This window comes from Calidris pugnax, unplaced genomic scaffold, assembly GCF_001431845.1.
Source record: "Calidris pugnax isolate Ruff unplaced genomic scaffold, ASM143184v1 scaffold54, whole genome shotgun sequence".
NCBI classification, from domain to species: Eukaryota; Metazoa; Chordata; class Aves; order Charadriiformes; family Scolopacidae; genus Calidris; species Calidris pugnax.
This window is the reverse complement of record NW_015090864.1, coordinates 1,966,337-1,983,686: the sequence shown is the minus strand read 5'-3', so window position 1 is coordinate 1,983,686 and position 17,350 is coordinate 1,966,337. Positions and strand designations below refer to the sequence as shown.

General features: G+C 42.2%; 1 protein-coding gene across 1 annotated transcript in view; it reads right to left on the bottom strand.

Moving 5' to 3' along the window:
• OBSCN (obscurin, cytoskeletal calmodulin and titin-interacting RhoGEF) overlaps positions 1–17,350 on the bottom strand; it is a 201,805-nt gene that overhangs the window by 29,800 nt on the left and 154,655 nt on the right. Inside the window, exons 70-83 of the mRNA XM_014944927.1 lie at positions 16,263–16,529; positions 13,488–13,760; positions 12,541–12,813; positions 10,521–10,808; positions 8,769–9,041; positions 6,228–7,583; positions 5,328–5,606; positions 4,888–4,966; positions 4,126–4,244; positions 3,108–3,305; positions 2,648–2,680; positions 2,449–2,547; positions 1,756–1,974; positions 929–995 (exon numbers count right to left, since the gene is read on the bottom strand). Coding sequence (XP_014800413.1) covers positions 929–995; positions 1,756–1,974; positions 2,449–2,547; positions 2,648–2,680; positions 3,108–3,305; positions 4,126–4,244; positions 4,888–4,966; positions 5,328–5,606; positions 6,228–7,583; positions 8,769–9,041; positions 10,521–10,808; positions 12,541–12,813; positions 13,488–13,760; positions 16,263–16,529 — 3,823 coding nt within the window. The remainder of the gene's footprint in view (positions 1–928; positions 996–1,755; positions 1,975–2,448; positions 2,548–2,647; positions 2,681–3,107; positions 3,306–4,125; positions 4,245–4,887; positions 4,967–5,327; positions 5,607–6,227; positions 7,584–8,768; positions 9,042–10,520; positions 10,809–12,540; positions 12,814–13,487; positions 13,761–16,262; positions 16,530–17,350) is intronic.

Genomic DNA, 17,350 nt, shown 5'->3' with positions numbered 1-17,350 from the left:
AGACTACAGCTCTTTCAAAACACCCATATCCCGCAGTCAACATCTCTGCTATTCCTGTCCTTTTTGGAGGTGGGTTATAAATTCTCATTGCAGAAGCTGATCCGCCCTAATTCTCTGTTAGCACATAGGAAGCTGGAGGAAGCTCAATCCACTTACTATGTGATAAACCATATAACACTGATCCCGCCTGGGCACGTTCCTGTGCAACCTGCTCTAGGTGGACCTGCTCTGGAAGGGGGTTGGACTAGATGATCTCCAGAGGTCCCTTCCAACCCCATATCATTCTGTGATTCTGTGATTGAGTATGCCTAACATCCTTGGTAGAGGTTGCAGTGGAATAGCTAAATTCACACTGTAGCTTTTTTCCCTTTCATACTCCAGAAAAAGACTGGTCAAGCCTTTTAGGCTGGACATATTCTAGAAGCTAAGGTGTGTTCATGTGGATACCACTTTTCAGACTGTATCTGCCTATGGCACAAGCCAAAAATGGCAAATTGAGGAGGTTATTCTTCAGGTGCGTTTGTAAACAGGAAGTTTGTGAGCAGAACCTTCTCATCTACTTCTTTTTCTGTGAAGCATCAGTGCATTTCAAAGTTGGCAAGTAGCAGTCAGACATTGACCCTGTGAATTTTTTTGGCATTCTGCTTAGGAGATGAAAAGTAGCAAGAATTTTATATGACCTACGCAATTTTTTATTTTACTTTTTGTCCTTGTTCTTGTCCTCCCTGATAATCGAGCATAAATGTCTGACATTGTTACTAGAATATTCATAGCGCTTTCCATCCTAGAACCTCCAACTATTTTAACTCTAATGCTGAGATGTGAGTATAACACATTAAAGTGGACACTTCCTAAAAGCAACTCAGGGGAACTTCTGCAGGGTGGTACCTGCACTGCTCCCTTTCAGCACGGGTGGCCAACCACTTACCCCAGCGTGGTCATGATGGCTTCTGACACCATCACGCGCTCTTGGGTCAGCACTTCAGCCTCTTTCACTGCAAGATTAGGGTGTATCATTAGAGGACAGAAGGCAGAGAGTGGTCTTTTTATGTATTTAATGTAGGCACATTTTCTACACATAGATTACTAGGAACACTGGAATACTCAATCTGACCTGAGATACATACTCCCACTAAAATGATGCAAACAGTTTACCTCCTTCCCTGTTCACACAGATGTATGGTTGCCCCATTTCTCTACACCTAACCTATGCTTCTGTAGCTCTTGGTATAGTAAAAATGAGGGATGCAAGGAAGGATAACAAAAATATGAAGTCCTTCTCATGCTTCCCCTACTCCCAGCCTGTATTTAGCTTGTTATACCTCCCACTGAAGGATTTATGCCAGGAGAGGCTCTGGAAAGCTCAGCCAAAGGGGAATCAAATAACTCTGGCTGCCTTAAGGAAATTCTGTCACGCAAAATACCTTGGCAGAGCGAAGCACTCAAAAGACTTTTTTATGTGGTGACTTTCTCTAGTTAATTTACATTCCTCTCTTCTTCCTTTGTGCTTAATTTGGTTGTTTCTTAGACTTATCTTCTGTTTATACAGAAAAGGTGCTTCTGTTAATCCAAACATTACAGAAGTAAAGAATGTAAACATCTGCAAGTCAAGCAAATTCGCAGCTAATCTAGGGAAAAATATTTTTTTTTCAGTTGTGATTTGATTAATATCCTTATCATTCACACTTGTTTTTCTTTTAGGCACTGTATGAAAGGGAACACAGAGAATGTGTTTGTACTGTAAGAAAGATTTACCGTCTGCAACTTCCAGGTTGGCGGTGCAGATGGACTGCCCAGCCTGGTTGGTAGCGATGCATGTATAAGCTCCACTGTACTTCTTTTTAACATCCAAGAGAATTAAACTGTGATGCATATTCGAACTGGCAAGTTTATATCCAGGCGTGTCTGGTTTGATCCACAGGATGTCCTCCCGAGACACTTCTTTCATCCAAGTAATAGTTGGTGGTGGATGTCCTAAAGGAAAACAAATGCAATGAGCTTCTATTTTCCTAACGGTGTTCCTTCCTTACAATATGAACCATGCTATTAGCAAAAGATAGCAGTAAATGCTATTTTGATCTATTTCCTGATAGGTTTCCAACAATAACAGGCATAAAATAAAGGAATATAAAATAAAGGAACATAAACCTTTCTACAGCACACTCATAAGCACATTAAACCTTTTTGCGAAACCAAACCTGTTAATCAACACATCTTCATAAGACTAATAAATATTATCCCTGTTTTTACATACAGGAAAATGGAGGTGAAGATGAGTAAGATACTTTCTGTAGAACACATAAACTCTCTTACAAAGCTGGGAATAGAGCCCCAGGCTTCAGGTACAGGCAATGAGTTTACAATGACGGGTCAGAGAGGGTCTAGAATGTGCCATGAAGTTATGGAAGGCAAGTGTTATGCAGAGAGGCAACGTATCTATCCACTTACCTTCCACTTTTACAGATAATGTGATGCTGGCACCTTTTTTCACCTTTTTGTTAGTAAATCTTTCCAGGAACCTTGGCGGTATCAGCTGCTCACGGGAATCTGAAAAAGACATTATGGGTGAAACATGGTGACATCTTCTGGGTCAGTTTACTGAAAAATTCCTAGGGTTTCTGTTATCACCTGCTACGGCTTCTCTCACCTGCTTCTGATGGCTCTTCTTTCTCATAAGGATCTGTAAAACAAGGAAAAATAACAAAGTGACAAATACAAATAACTTTCTGTCCATGAGTTAAAGAAAAAAAAAAAGTGACTCCAGGGGATTACCCCTTGCAGGAGACAGTACACAGAAATGTTAGTATCATTTATAAGAGACCCTCAGTTTTAATAAAATTAAGTATTACAATTAATGAGGTTGGGCAGGAATAAAATATACATTTATGAGACAACAGTCAGACCCTAGAGAAGTGACATGTCTCATTTCTCATGGGACACAGTAAATTGACAGATAAAACAACGTTAAAGCACATCATCTTTTATCTACAGACTTCTCACCTCCTTTGACTTATCTTGAGAGGTTTTCTCAACAAAAATAACTATGGAAAATAGAAAGAGCCACTAGACAGAGAAAAATCAGGTGCCAAAAACAATCCAATACCTACCTTTGACTACCAGCCTGGCTGACGAAAATGCAGAACCAGCAGAGTTGATGACAAATATTGAGTACTGGCCAGCATCTGCCTTAGTGACGTCACGAATTTCCAGCGAGTGGAATTCCTGTTTATCAGTCTTCAGGATACGGTCCGAGGGCTTTAATGGCTGTCCATTTTTGAACCAATAGAGACGAGGCTGTGGGTACCCTGCAAGGAGCAGTTACAGACACGGAGAACACAATTCATTGATAACAGAGACTCGGGAGCATCTCCAACCAGGCAGATCCTTCTGAGCAGCCAAGGAGTCCTCAGCTCTGCCCAGGGCTGCTGTTTCAAGGTTTTACTCAATTAGGAATGGCTGCAAATTCATTAAATTCTATTTATTTGGTAAAGTTCTGTCCTGTCTCTTTAGTTCCTGGCACTCTCTGTATTGGCTGCACAAGCAAATGCCTTCCAGGTTGGAAAGGTAACACTTAAGTCTGATTTGCAATATAGACAAGGAGAAAAGTTGGAACCAAAGCAGTTCTCACCATTTTTATAGGCAGCAATTGGAGAAAACAGAAGAATCCCTACCTCTCCCTGCAGTCAGTCAACAGACAGACAGACAGTCAACACCAGGAGGATGTTTTTGCAGTTTTCAGGTTGTATCACAACCTCCTTATAAAGTAAGGCAAGCCCAAGACTTTTTAACTTATTAATGAGAATAAAGGATACTCTCACTATCTTTTTTTCTATTCCTTATTGCTCCTCCATAACTAATGTTCTTAGAGAATTACAGGATTCAGTTTTCAGAAGCATATGCCTGTAATTATGCCTGTAGACACTGACACAGAATGAGACACTTAACCTGCCTGATTATTGCTGCAAAAAGTCATTGTTTATTAGCACATACACGTTCTTCTGGCTGGTTTGTGCAAACGTGGTGCAAGATGCAGAGACAGGGGTCACAGCTGCAGAAGAGCACATGGAAAAACCATGTCCAGCATTTCAACCTGGAAAAACTGACCAGGCTGTGGACTCCTCTCACCTTTCACCTTCAGGTGAAATTTAGCCAGCGATGCTCCAGGTGCCACATGAATATCATGAAGCTCATCGAAGATCTGGGGCAATTGCTCTTCCTCATTGGTAGATTCTTCCTGTTCTCGGCTAAGCAGCAATTAGAATCAGAAAGAAGAAAGTCAGCAAGCCAGAAAAGAGTTAGGAACTGGAATCACCTATTTTAGGTTTAATTCAGTCTGTCGGCTTTTGAATCATAGAATTGTAGAGTGCTTTAGGTTGGAAGGGACCTTAAAGATCATCTAGTTCCAACCCCCTGCCCTGGGCAGGGACACCTCCCACTAGACCAGGTTGCTCCAAGCCCCATCCAACCTGGCCTTGAACCCCTCCAGGGATGGGACATCCACAACTTCTCTGGGCAACCTGTTTCGGTGTCTCACCACCCTCACAGCAAAGAATTTCTTCCTGAGATCTAATCTAAATCTCCCCTCTTTCAGTTTAAAACCATTAGCCCTCACCCTATTGCTCCTCTCCCTGATTCATCACTATATAACATGAAAAATACTGGAGCGATACCATGAGGAAATATCCAGGCTGCCCTAAAGGCAGCCAGAGCACGTTCAGACGTGATAAATGTCCAGCTGTTGCAGTTATTGCATCTCAGCTGGTCTGGCTGTTTCTTTATGACATTAAACTGGCCCTGCCAGATATAGAAAAAAACAGGCTTGATGTAAATATACATATTGATCTTATCAAGTCAGAAGTTATAAGGAGCTGGAGGTCGATATTTTACCTTGAAATATATTCTTTGGCACTGTAGTAAGACGATGTCTCTGTTGCATCTGCTGCTGTCTCATAGTCAGTGCTGGTCACTGTTAAATGGAAAAAGGAAGCGTCTTTTATACTCTGAGCTTTGAAACTATTTTTCTTACTATATAGTTTCTCTACTAATTTGAGTGACTGGCAGTTCGATTTCATGTTGCCACTGCAGCAGGGTCTCACAGGCCCCTGGATTACGAAAAACACCTCTGTTTACCCAAAAATCTTTTCTCTGAGCCTTGCCTCGGTGTTGGCAAAACCCAACTGAACCCAAGAGCTTTGCAAGTGAAACATTTTATGGGCAATTCATACATTTTCTTTTAATATAAATGGGATTTTTCTTGGAAAAAAAATAATCCACCTCTCAGCAGGATCCCTTCCCTTGCTTTTTTCTACAGTGATTTTGAGACTTACAGTCAACTCGAAGCTCTGCCTTGGTTGAAGCAACTCCCATGTTGTTTTCAGCAAGGCAACGGTAAACACCCATGTCAGTGGGGACTACAGCTGTGATGATCAGCTGATGGCACCCTTCCTGGTCCTCATTGATCATGTAATGATCATTTTCTTCAATAGCTTTCCCATCCTTGAACCAGCGAACCGTGGGGAGTGGTTTGCCAACGACGATGCAGTCAAAGCTGACTGGGTATCCATCTTGCACCTCTTGGTTTTGGAGTTCAGTCAGGAACATGGGAGCTAAAGTCAGGGTAGTTAGGAGAGAAGAAAAGAAAAACCTGGTTGTGTTAAAAGATGTCTGTTAATAGCACTGCTGCCCAGTGCCTGAAGAATTCTGGTTTCTAGGTTTTTTAATTGCAGACTATGTAGATTGGTTTTAATTGGAGACTATGAAAACGATCAAGAAGAAACACCCTGACAAGCACTATGAAAATATTCCTTAATACCATAAGCATTGCAGTACAACAGCTGCAAACTATATATTGCCTCTGTTCTTCTCCTTGTTGATACATCTGTTCTCCCTCAGGACTGTTCTGAAAACTATTTCATTTATTTAAGCATAATAATCATAGCATTTATGACCATGTTATTGTAGTAAGGGACTTTTCCGTTGTGAAAAGCAGCTTTGTAGGGAAGTCGATACTTTGCAACTCCCTCCTTCATCACTAACTTCCTTCCTCTCCCTCAAAATGAAGAATTAAAAAAATGCATCAGTTTTTCAAAAAGTGCAAAGTTTCCAGGAAAATATCTGCACCAAATGAAAAACAAAGCCTTTTTGGATGTTACTCATGACTAAAAATATAACATTTTGACCTGCTTCAGCTGTCTTTTCCAAAGAATAAGCAAGTTTGCTTCACCTACCTGTATCAGAAGTCAGCAAAGGTGGTGGAGGTCTCACTAGCGGTGGTGGAAACTTCCCATGGGTGGGTGGTGTTGCTTTCCCAATACGCAATTCAATTTTTTTAGGGCCTTGTTCCAAAATGTCAATCTCCACGGGAATTCCCAGAGCACCAAACATCTCTCTGAATCGAGTGGCAGCAGTTTTCGCCTCAGACAAGATTTCAAACTTGATGTAGATGTACTGGTCATCCTCACGATATGTCTGATGGTCGACCACCTCTATGTCTCCTTCATCTGCACTGACAAAGAGCTCTTCCTCCACATCAGATATCTCTGTTGAGATCTTGGCCCTGAAGAGTCTATGAAGTCTCCTTCCTGCTTTTCGGAAAGCATCATCCAGTTCACTCCCAGATGAGCTCTCTGTCTCACTGTCAGTGCTTGGTTTGACCTGCTTCTCCTTACGAAGAACTTGAGGTTCCTGAGTGCCAATGACCACCTTAGCACTGTGTGAAACCTTGCCAAATTTATTGGATGCCTCACAGGTGTATTTACCAGCATCTTTCCTGTCCAGGCCAGTGATAATCAAAGAGCAGGTTCCGTCACTGTAATTGTCTATGTGATAATAGCGACCATCTGAAAGCTCTTCCCCGTCTTTCAGCCAACGGACTTTCATGTCAGTTTTGCTGTGGGCCACACATTCAAGATGGAGAGTGCTTCCAGGCTCACCAGAGAAGTCTTTGAAGGTCTCAGTAAACACTGGGCACTCTTGTTGCTTGATCTCTTTCCTGACTTTGTAGCCTTTGAAAGCAGCCTGGATCTTCACGGCGGCCTTGTTCATAGAAGGATCATCTAAATCTGGCATTTCTGGTTCCACTGGCTGAGCAGCTGAGGCCGACACAACAGTCTCTACACTGGATTTCTCCCACTGTTTCCATAATTTGCCTGTGGAGATGGACTGAACCTTGCTAGTAACACTGACACTTGTCTTCCCAGCTTTCTTGAGGTAGTTCACCAGTGAAGGAGTCCCAGCTCTAGACTCATCATCTGAGCTTGTGAAAGAGAAATCTGCTTCTCCTGTCCTAGCCAGCTCATCACATGTGGAGTACTCCTCTGAGTAATAGTGAGACATCTCTGCTTCCTCCTTCCTCAACTTCTGAAGCTTCTCGTCCTCTTCAGGCACCTCGCTGATGGAATCCAAGGTGGGCTCCCGGCTCATCCGGCGTTTCTTGGCCAGGGCTTCCCACAGGAGATGAAGGTCTCCCTCCTGAGCAGCCTCAGGGGGCAAGCTGGGCTGCACTTGGCCATCCACCAGCTCTTCTGATGGTCTTGCAGGAGGTGCTTCTCTGGCGATCTCTTTTAGCATTGTCACTGTTGGAACTGAGGAGAATTAAATTGATAAGATTTTACAAGTCTGTGACTAAGCTCTGAGAAAGCACATGGAAACGTTATTCTAAAGACCAGGTAGAGGGCTATCAGTGGCATTTAACTAAGCATTCTGTTGAGGAAAAAATGTGAATTTAATATTACTGGATGTGGTCTTGGACTATTTGCTCTAGGTGGAATTAGATTAGCTGATCTCCGGCGGTCCCTTCCAACCCCATGTGATTCTGTGACCCTAATTTGAGCTGAGGGCTGGACTACACTGTCTTCAGAAGACCTTTGCAACCTCAACTATCCTGTGATTAAAACATTTCCAAACAACTTTTTTTTTTTTTTTTTAATTCCTCACACATTTGAACCCAAGAAATAATTTTCTGCCCTTTTAAAATATTGCAGTTGGTGAATACCAAGCCAAGACTGTCAGTGGAGCCTGGAAAGCTACTCAGGCTCATCCTATTTTACAGCTAGACAGGGCTTCACTGTCTTGAATAGATCTCTGCTGGCTATAATGGGAGCTAACACTCCCACCTCAGAAGGAGACAACTGCCTGCTAAGATGTGTCTAGGACAGAAGGTTGTGACTCACCCCTTTTCTCCACATAGTGCCCAGTGCCATTTGAGATGCTCCAGGCTGTCTGGGACATCCACATGTGACTCTCACATACAACACAGGACCTATGAGTGCTCCAAGTCCCTCTGAAGAAGCTGGAGGCCAGGAGCAATATCCTGAAGTGCCTCAATGGCACTAGATGCCTGTGTGGCGGCCACTGAATCTCCCTGCAGAGACAGCCTCCTAAACAATATGACCCAAAGCCATTTGGGATGTCTAGGACAGAGGGCTGGCAGATACCAAGCAGAACATACAAAAGAGCCCTCACTTTCTGAAGCGGCAGCTGAAGGCTGAGCAGAATACCCCAAAGCATCTCAAAAGGCACCAGAAACCCACGTAAAGACAACTATATCACACTTTAAATATCTGACTCAGGAAAATCTTATCTGAGCAGTTCAAAGCTGTTAGGGATTTGGAAATGTACTGGGCAATACTGAACAGGAAGATAACAATTATTTGTGGATTTTTATCCAAGCTTGTAAAAGAAAATGAATTCCAGCCCAAGCTGTGGAGATGCTCCTGGATGTCCATAAACAGAACTGATTTAACATCACAGGAACGTACTCTCTTTACCTTCAAGACACAAGCTGGCAACAGATTTGACTTCTGGAGAAACCATGCAGGTGTATGTGTCCTGATCTTCAGGTTTAAATGCATGAATAATGAGTGTCTGCTTTTTTCCATCAGAGAGGATCTCGTATCTCCCTCCAGCACGTATTTGTTCTTTTCCTTTGAACCATGTCACACTCTCTTTGATTTCACTTGATAATTTGCACTCCAAACGAGCCACTTCCCCTTCTGAGACTGATCCTCCCACCAAAGGTTGAGTGACTGTAACAGGAGGCTCTGTAATTAAAAAAAAAGGTAAATTAACACAAAGAACATATCATAATTTGACTTTAAGACACTCGAGATCACTCCAGAAAATACCCAAACATCCCATCCGTCATCCATAGGTTCTTTAGCTGTTGTAGACAACCAAAGGAAAAAAACAAATGACTGGCGGCATCCAAAGTTTGCAATTCCAAAGGTAACACCAAAATAACTTCACAAGCTCTCCCAGCAGTTAAACCAGCTCCATTTAAATATACACATGCAAAAGTGGTTGCATTTTCACATTCCTGCATATTTGCTGATCTTCATTTACCCATCACCAGTATTCAAGCAGTCCTACAGATTGTAGAAGATTTTAATGTTTATAAGTGAAGCAGTTCTGAAGAGAGACAAGAAAGAAACAATAAAAAGAATTTAAAAAGAGAAGAGATTATTAAAAGGGGAATTAAACCCAGTCTTGAAAGTAAAAAAAAAAAAAAAAAAGAAAAGAAAATTTCTATATTTACATTTGCTTAGGAAGAGTAAGAATTCTCAAAAAGCATAAAGAATCTAAAAATAAAAAAATCTCTGTGTCTTCTTCTACTTTGGAAGGAGGCCTCAACTGAATGTGGAGATGTTGGCTGGCATGTAAAGCACACAGGGGAGTATCCAAAAACAGCAGCTCTTGAGCATGATCTGCCCCTCTGCAAATTTCACTGGGGTGAAGGGACCACTGCCCCAAACACTTTGGGTTAGTTGTAGACCAAGTCAACATACACAGTGCTATCGGTGCCCAGCTGACACACTGGCAGTTGTTATGTTGCAAAAAGAGGATTTTTTTTTTTATTGTTATTATTGTCACTTGGAGGAATTTGTTGGACATTCAGCTATCACAGAAAGAGTTGCAAGAAGAGAAAGGCTGAGGGAGTGGGTCTCCATCCCACTGAAGCTTCCAAAGTTTCACCAACAGACAGCAAAGAAACTGTGTCCTCCACCATTTCTTTGTGGGGTTTATTGAAAAAGATATGCAAATTATATAACAAAAGAGAAAGATGGGTGAAGAAGACAACACTGCCCACCCTCCACATTGGTACCAGGATCTTAGTTACCCCAAGATATGCAAATAACATAACAAAAGAGAAAGATGGGTGAAGAAGATGACACTGCCCACCCAAAATGCATTCCAACATGCCCCTTTTGACTCATTCCATCCTAATTCCACCAGAAAAGAAACTCCTGGTGACCAGACAATGCATTGATGCAATGCAGGCCGCAAGACAGCTGGATGCAGTTTGGAGAAAATAAGTGTTGAGAACTAACAACGCAGCAGGTTTTGTTCGCGGCAGCCCAGAACAATTTTCCCAAGCTCTTTCTCCTCTATTGTGTTGGCAGCAAAGCACTGAAAAACGGTCTTCCAGGAGATGCCTGGAATGGGTGAAGCAGGCACGCCATGCGAAACACAAGGTCTAGAGCAGCTTGCAGTCCTCCATGGGGGCACCTCTCCGTTCTCACCTAGCCTCACCGTCTGAGGGAAGTGCACCGGCTCGCTGGCCCCAACTTTGTTTATAGCCGAGACGCGGAATCTGTAGGGTTCACCTGGGGTGAGATTGTCCACTGTAAACTCTGTGTTTTGAATAATGCCCTTGCTGCACGACTGCCAGCCAATACCTGGGATTTTCCTCTCCACGTTGTAGCCTAGGATGTCACAACCGCCATCGCTCAACGGCTTGTACCAAGACAGAGTGACAGAGTGGCTGTTCTTACTTAAAACTTCTGGTTCTTCAGGTGGATCGGGGTGGGCTGAAGGCACAACAGAGGTCCCGTGATGTACGACATGAGCAGTAATGCTTTATACTGAAACAACCAAGACCCTTCTACAAGCAATGAAAAGGAAGCTCAATAGATTCAATATTTGCCTTATTGTAAAGTTGATGGGTATATGCTCGTTGCCATGAGATATACCTGTGCACCACTGAGTTTTCCTTTGTCTGCCCTGATCTACACTGCTAATGTTATTCGTTTTCCAACTGTCATCTCACATACTTAGTGTCTCATATTGTGATTTTTTTCCCGCTACTTTATTGCAGCTGGCTCAAAATAAATCTTTATTTCGATGACACTTTGCTGCCTGTATTATCAAGGAACTTAGCTGAAAAATTAAATATGTTTGGGCATTGATCATATTTATTTCAGGTCTGGTCCTAATGGAAATCAAGTTATTGTTGGACTACAGAGTAACTCTCTAGTCATTTAATAGCAAGTCACTCAATTTCTGTGTAATTGCTATATATGTCACAGCATCAGGCAATAACAAATAAATACATAATGGGAATGGTCTTGTGTCCTACCAGACTGGCTACTGATGATCATACTCAGTACACCATAAAATGTTCCTCACCTAATTTACATTTTAGCTTAGAAGACAGAAATGACCTGCCATGATGTACCAGTCCAACAAATTAGAGGCAAATAAGGTAATCAGACAGTTCTGCAATTCTGGACACCAGAAACATTCCTTTCTACATAACATATAAGCTTATTTTCTCTATTTTCAGCCAAATTTCGTACAGAGAACCCATCAACAGGAGGAGTTTATGAGGATAATATTTTGCAGTTTCTAAACTGTAGATCCCTAAAATAAGATAAACCTGTCTTAAATCCATCAACACCCAATTATTTTTTTTGTGGAAACGACTGGAATAAGTCAAGTCTCAGAAGTCATTAGACAGACAGACTACCTATAATCATTTAAAGCAGGGATGGTCAATCAGTGACTCTTGAACATCTCAAGAACAGTGTAAGGCTAAAAGACATCATAACTATCCCATAATCATCACTGGGGTTGTGCTGGCATGCCCATTGCTGGGTGACCCAAGTGTCCCACCGTGGGAAGGAACCAGACCTTGGGTGAACATTGACGGATCATTGGTCGAACCTGCCCCACAACCAAACTAGGGAACTATCATCTTGTATGCTTTTGAAGTACTCCAAGAGCTATTAACTCTTGTATCTCTGAAGTACAAGGCATGTGTTTCATGGATGTCACACACATGAAGATTTTGATATGTAAGTCATTAATCTGGAAAACTGGTTGCCCAACATTTGAGAAGATTAGCAGATTTCAAAGGGTTCTCTGCTGCCCTGGATAATCTTTTCATGTGCCCTCTAGTTCAGCTCCCTCCCATGTCCACTTTTGCAGAGGGTGATGCTGAATTCTGAGTAAATTGATTTCCCTTAGACTCTATGTTACAATTTACAAAAGTCTGCAGCTAAAGAAAGCTGGTGAACTTCTCTACCATTGTCTGATTCATCATATCAGCCAGCCTGATACAAGTTTCTTCTGATGAAGTGAACGGTTTCTCGTCAAAAACCAAGTTGCCCAGTGGCATCTTCTCAGACTAAGAACACTAGCTTGGGACACGCAAGGCAAAGAGAAAAGAATCAGTACAGAGATTAGAAAAGTCAGTGTTGTAGCTCAGTACCAAGTGAGAGAGATTTCAAGTGCCACTGGGCTAGAACGACGGACACTTACCTATCACAGATAACTTGGCGGATGCAATTGCTTCCCTGGAAGCAAAGGTCACTTCTCCAGAATGATGCGGTTGGGCTTTTTTCAGAATAAGTTTGTATTTGTTTCCATCTGCTTGTATCTCCCAGTCCTCATCTGACTGGATCTCTATGTCATTACTGTACCAGGCAACCTCATTAATTGGCACAGCTTCACTTAGAACGCAGCTAAATGTAGCTTTCTCCCCTGGAGACACTTCCACATCAGTGAGAGGCTGCAAGATCTGTAGGCGCCATCCTGTAGATAAAAAATGTAATCAAGCCCTCAGTTACAGAAACAAAGACAGGCAAGAGATTTTGTGAATATTTTTGTGAAGCTCTGGACAGTCAGACCTTGGAGACCAAGGAGATCATGAAAAGGGAGGTTTTGTATATCACCAGAACAGAAGGAACCATCGGAGACTGAAACTTTCCAAAACTTTCAGGAGCAAAAATCAACCCATCGATGTCTTTCTTTCCCAAGTAGCAGAAAACCACAATGGAGATACTATGCCTTGACTGAGAGTGGCACTTCTTGTACTCAAGGGCATTCCGATCCCTCAAGGCTCCCAGTAATAGCATAAAATACAAGGACACAGAGATAGTATTGTTACTGCTATAACTCTCACCTCTGGAGCGCTGAAGTATCTTTAAACACAACCCAACCCAACCCAACTCTTCAGAATAATGACAATTTTAAGACAGTCATTCGCTACTATCTCATTGCCAACTGATGCTGCTCATATCTGTGTCATGGCATATGGAAGAAGAAGAAACTGTAAAACATCTGCCATTTATTGCACAGGAAGAGGATTTAGGTAAGAAGCAAGCAACAAATGCAACTTTTCCTCTCTCATACTCATCATTGTCCTGGTTCATTTGTGCTTTCCAACCAGAATTTTAAGACTCCCTGTGCATGAGTGCTTGAGTTACCTTTCACTGTCAGGAAGGCTGAGGTCACTGCATCGCTGCACATAAAGGTCACCCTGCAGCTGTCCTGGGGAGTGAGGTTCTTCAGCAGCAGAATATGCCGGCGCCCATTCTCAAAGTAAACCATCTCAGTGTTTTCTGTAGTTTTGGCAGGCTCATCGTCAATCAGCCAGTTGTAGTTGTAGCACTCGGGCTTGGAAAGGTAGCATTCAAACAGGGCTTCCCCTCCTTCCACGGCTTCCACATTCTCCAAGCCCTGGACAATGCTGTTCTTGGCTGGCAAAGAAGGATGATGAATAGTATTAATTATTTGGCTATGCCTACCTGAATATTAACAAGCCTCGGAGCACTGGATGATTCCCACTGCTGGAAAGCTGATGGAAAGGACATGGATGTCATAAAATGTGCTTGTAGATTTTGTTGTTAATTTCAGCCATGCCCTAACACAAAACTTATTTAAAGAATAACGGAATCATAGAATTGTTTAGGTTGGAAGATCTTCAAGTTTCAAAGTCCCTGCCATGAGCAGGGACACCTTGCACTAGACCATGTTGCTCAAAGCCCCATCCAATCTGGCCATGAACACCTCCAGGGATGGAGCACCCACAGCTTCTCTGGGCAACCTGTTCCAGCATCTCACCATCCTCACAGTAAAGAATTTCTTCCTGAGATCTCATCTAAATCTCCCTCTTTCAGTTTGAAGCCATTACCCCTCATCCTATCACTACATGCCCTTGTACAAAGTCACTCTCCAGCTTTCTTGTGGGCCCTCTAGATACTGGAAGGAGCTCTAAGGTCACCCCGGAGCCTTCTCTTCTCCAGGCTGAACAACCCCGAGTCTCTCAGCCTGTCCTCATAGCAGAGGTGTTCCAGCCCTCTGATCATCTTCATGGTCCTCCAAAAAACATTTTAAGCAGTGAGATAGTTTAAAAATAATGATAAACCTCTAGAACCTCTAGCGTTTCATCTAGACTTCCTCCAGAAACCCAATTTGTGTTTTACAAATAAAGTAAAAAATGTTGGTGTTTATATGAATCAGGTCAATCGCTGATAGGAGGGGATAGCTCAAGATGATAAAGTATCATCAAATTCCTTCTGTCCCACAGCAGGAAACATTTTCCACAGATCTGCCAGGCAGCGCAATTGTCATCGTATCTGGGGAGATGTGAATCCACTGAGAGCTCATGACAAAATCTTGCTATCTTTCATGCAAAGCAAACGCAAGAGGATACTGTAGCTGACAAAGCTGTAGTGACTGTCATCTGAGTTAAGAGCACATTTGCAATTCTGCCTCCAGGCAGCACACAAAGAATTAAAATCTGCATTAATGGTATTTTTAATAGTAAACTTCTGAATTATTACAAAAGCTCTGTGATAACGTATTAGGTTTATTTTCTCATGCGTGTGGGGTGAATTTTTTGGTGAGAAACATGCACGTATCTACACACTCCATTTGCCTGCAGAGTCACGCATCAGTTGGCATTCATAAATAAGCAATCAGCCTGCTGCAAAATTAAATGTGGGCTGGTGCGTGTGAATGTAATTCGTGTTAGACCAGCTACACGGACAAATTACATGCACAACAGTGGGAATGCATGGTTGAGTAAATACAATTTACACAAATATCATACAACAGTCAGCATAATCTATAATATAAACCAACGCCCTAAGACATTCCTGTTTAGATCTCTATAACCGTTAGCTGGAACTATGCTAAGAAAAAAATAATCACAAAAAAAAAATAATCAAAAAAACCCTGAACAATCTATTTAATAGCAAAAAAACCCGAAATGCGAGTTACTAAAAAAATTCTAGATGGGGTTGGTAAACCCTTGGAGAATGTATAATTTTGTTAAAACAAATCCAAGCTGTTTATTTGTGCATTTTTGGAGTACCGGTTTCCTAACTATGAAAGGCAGACAATTGCAAATCCTGCCTCCTCTGGGATGCTTTTAGATTATGTTCATTAACATCTTCTTAAATCCCTAAAATGGAAAATGCTTATCAATGTAGAAAATAATTATCAATGTAGAAAATAAACAATACCCTGCTCTTCTGTACTCGCAGCCCTGATTAAGACTAGAAGGCATAATTGCCTAACAAAACACAAAAATTCAGAAATCAAATCAGATCCCCTGTTGTGGCTGATCACACTAATCCAATCTGATGACCAAAAAGAATAATTTCATACAAAGCAGTAAAAAGTAAGAAACATCAATATAAAATCCTAAGACTATTTTAAATTTTTTATCTGCTGTTTCTCAAAAATGCTGATGACAAGTAAGAAGATAGCTCCTGAATGATCAGTATTTGAAATAAGTAAAATATCAAACTACTTTAGCTTAGCTGAAAATAAAATGAAATTCCACGCTATCCATTAGCTACTGGTTTTAAGGCACAATGTGCAGAAAAATAACTCTGTAACAGCAAAAAGTATCCTTGTTATTTCTTTGGACCAACATTACACCTGTCCCTTCACAATAGCTCAGCAGGACATGCCCCATTGCACTGAGGTTGCGGTTCACTGTAGAAGAGGTAGGATGTGTAAGTGGTGTAATAAGGGAGCATTAATTAGAACTAAACTCCAGTGAAATGCTGCAGTTTCCTATTCAATCCCCATTAACTCCCAACTACTTTTATCATCGTTATCAGTACTGGAGTGAACATCAAAAAGCAGGTTTCATCTGATCTGTGACTTATTGTGAGATGCTGCCATGATTTTTCCACCTCTAATTTGGAACCCATGATAGTCTTCCTCTTTTGGGTGGAAGACCTCACCTTGAACATCAAGTGCAGCCATCACTTTAATGCCTTCAGCTTCACAAGAATAGATGCCAGTGTCTTCTGGTACCGTAGGTTTAATTTTTAGCATGCTTACATTCCAGTCCTGATCGATAATCACTCGCTGCCCATCTGCATGTATTTCCTGATCATTTTTCTTCCATATGGCGTGTACTGGCCTAGAATATTGGCATATGAACTCTGCTGTGCCATCTTCATCAACAGTTATGTCCTGCATGGGACTGACCACTTCAATGGTTGGATCTGTTAACCAACACGTCAGGAAGGACATGCATTAGTGGATCCTCATGGAAATGGCAACTTAGAGATTTTTGACAAGCACGGAGCCTGCGGGGAGCAAGCAGAGTGACAGTGCAAGCAGGGAGCAGACTGGGCACGCTGGGGATTAGCAGTTTAGTCTGTGCTTGTGCCAGCATCAAGCAGGATTGAAGCAGAATTGGTACATTAGAATGTAACTATCACACCGGAAAATGGGCCACCAGCAATTAAGGCTTGTGCTTTAACAGTCCTGAACATTAGCTTCCACGCAGAACATCTCCTGGGGTTCCCTCCAGGCTTAGTTTTTCTCCCAGCATTGCTGACATCCACTAGACTAGGAAGCACTGGATACAAAACGCTTCTGCTTCCCAGAATGTGGCAGGAGCACAAGTGTGAGACAGAGGACTGCAATGGACGGGCTGCTCTGAGGGGTTTCCTGTAACTCTCAACCTCACATAGCCATAGGAAAATACCACAAACTCTACTGGAGGCTTCTTGAGCACAAGTGTGAGACAGAGGACTGCAATGGATGGGCTGCTCTGAGGGGTTTCCCGTAACTCTCAACCTCACATAGCCATAGGAAAATGCCACAAACTCTACCAGAGGCTCCTTTTATGAGCAAACTACAACCACTTATTGGAAAGATTGCTCAAAGTTCCATCCAACCTGGCCTTGAACACTTCCAGGGATGGGGCAGCCACAACTTCTCTGGACAACCTGTTCCAGGGTCTCACCACCCTCACAGCAAAGAATTTCTTCCTGAGATCTAGTCTAAATCTCCCCTCTTTCAGTTTAAAACCATTATC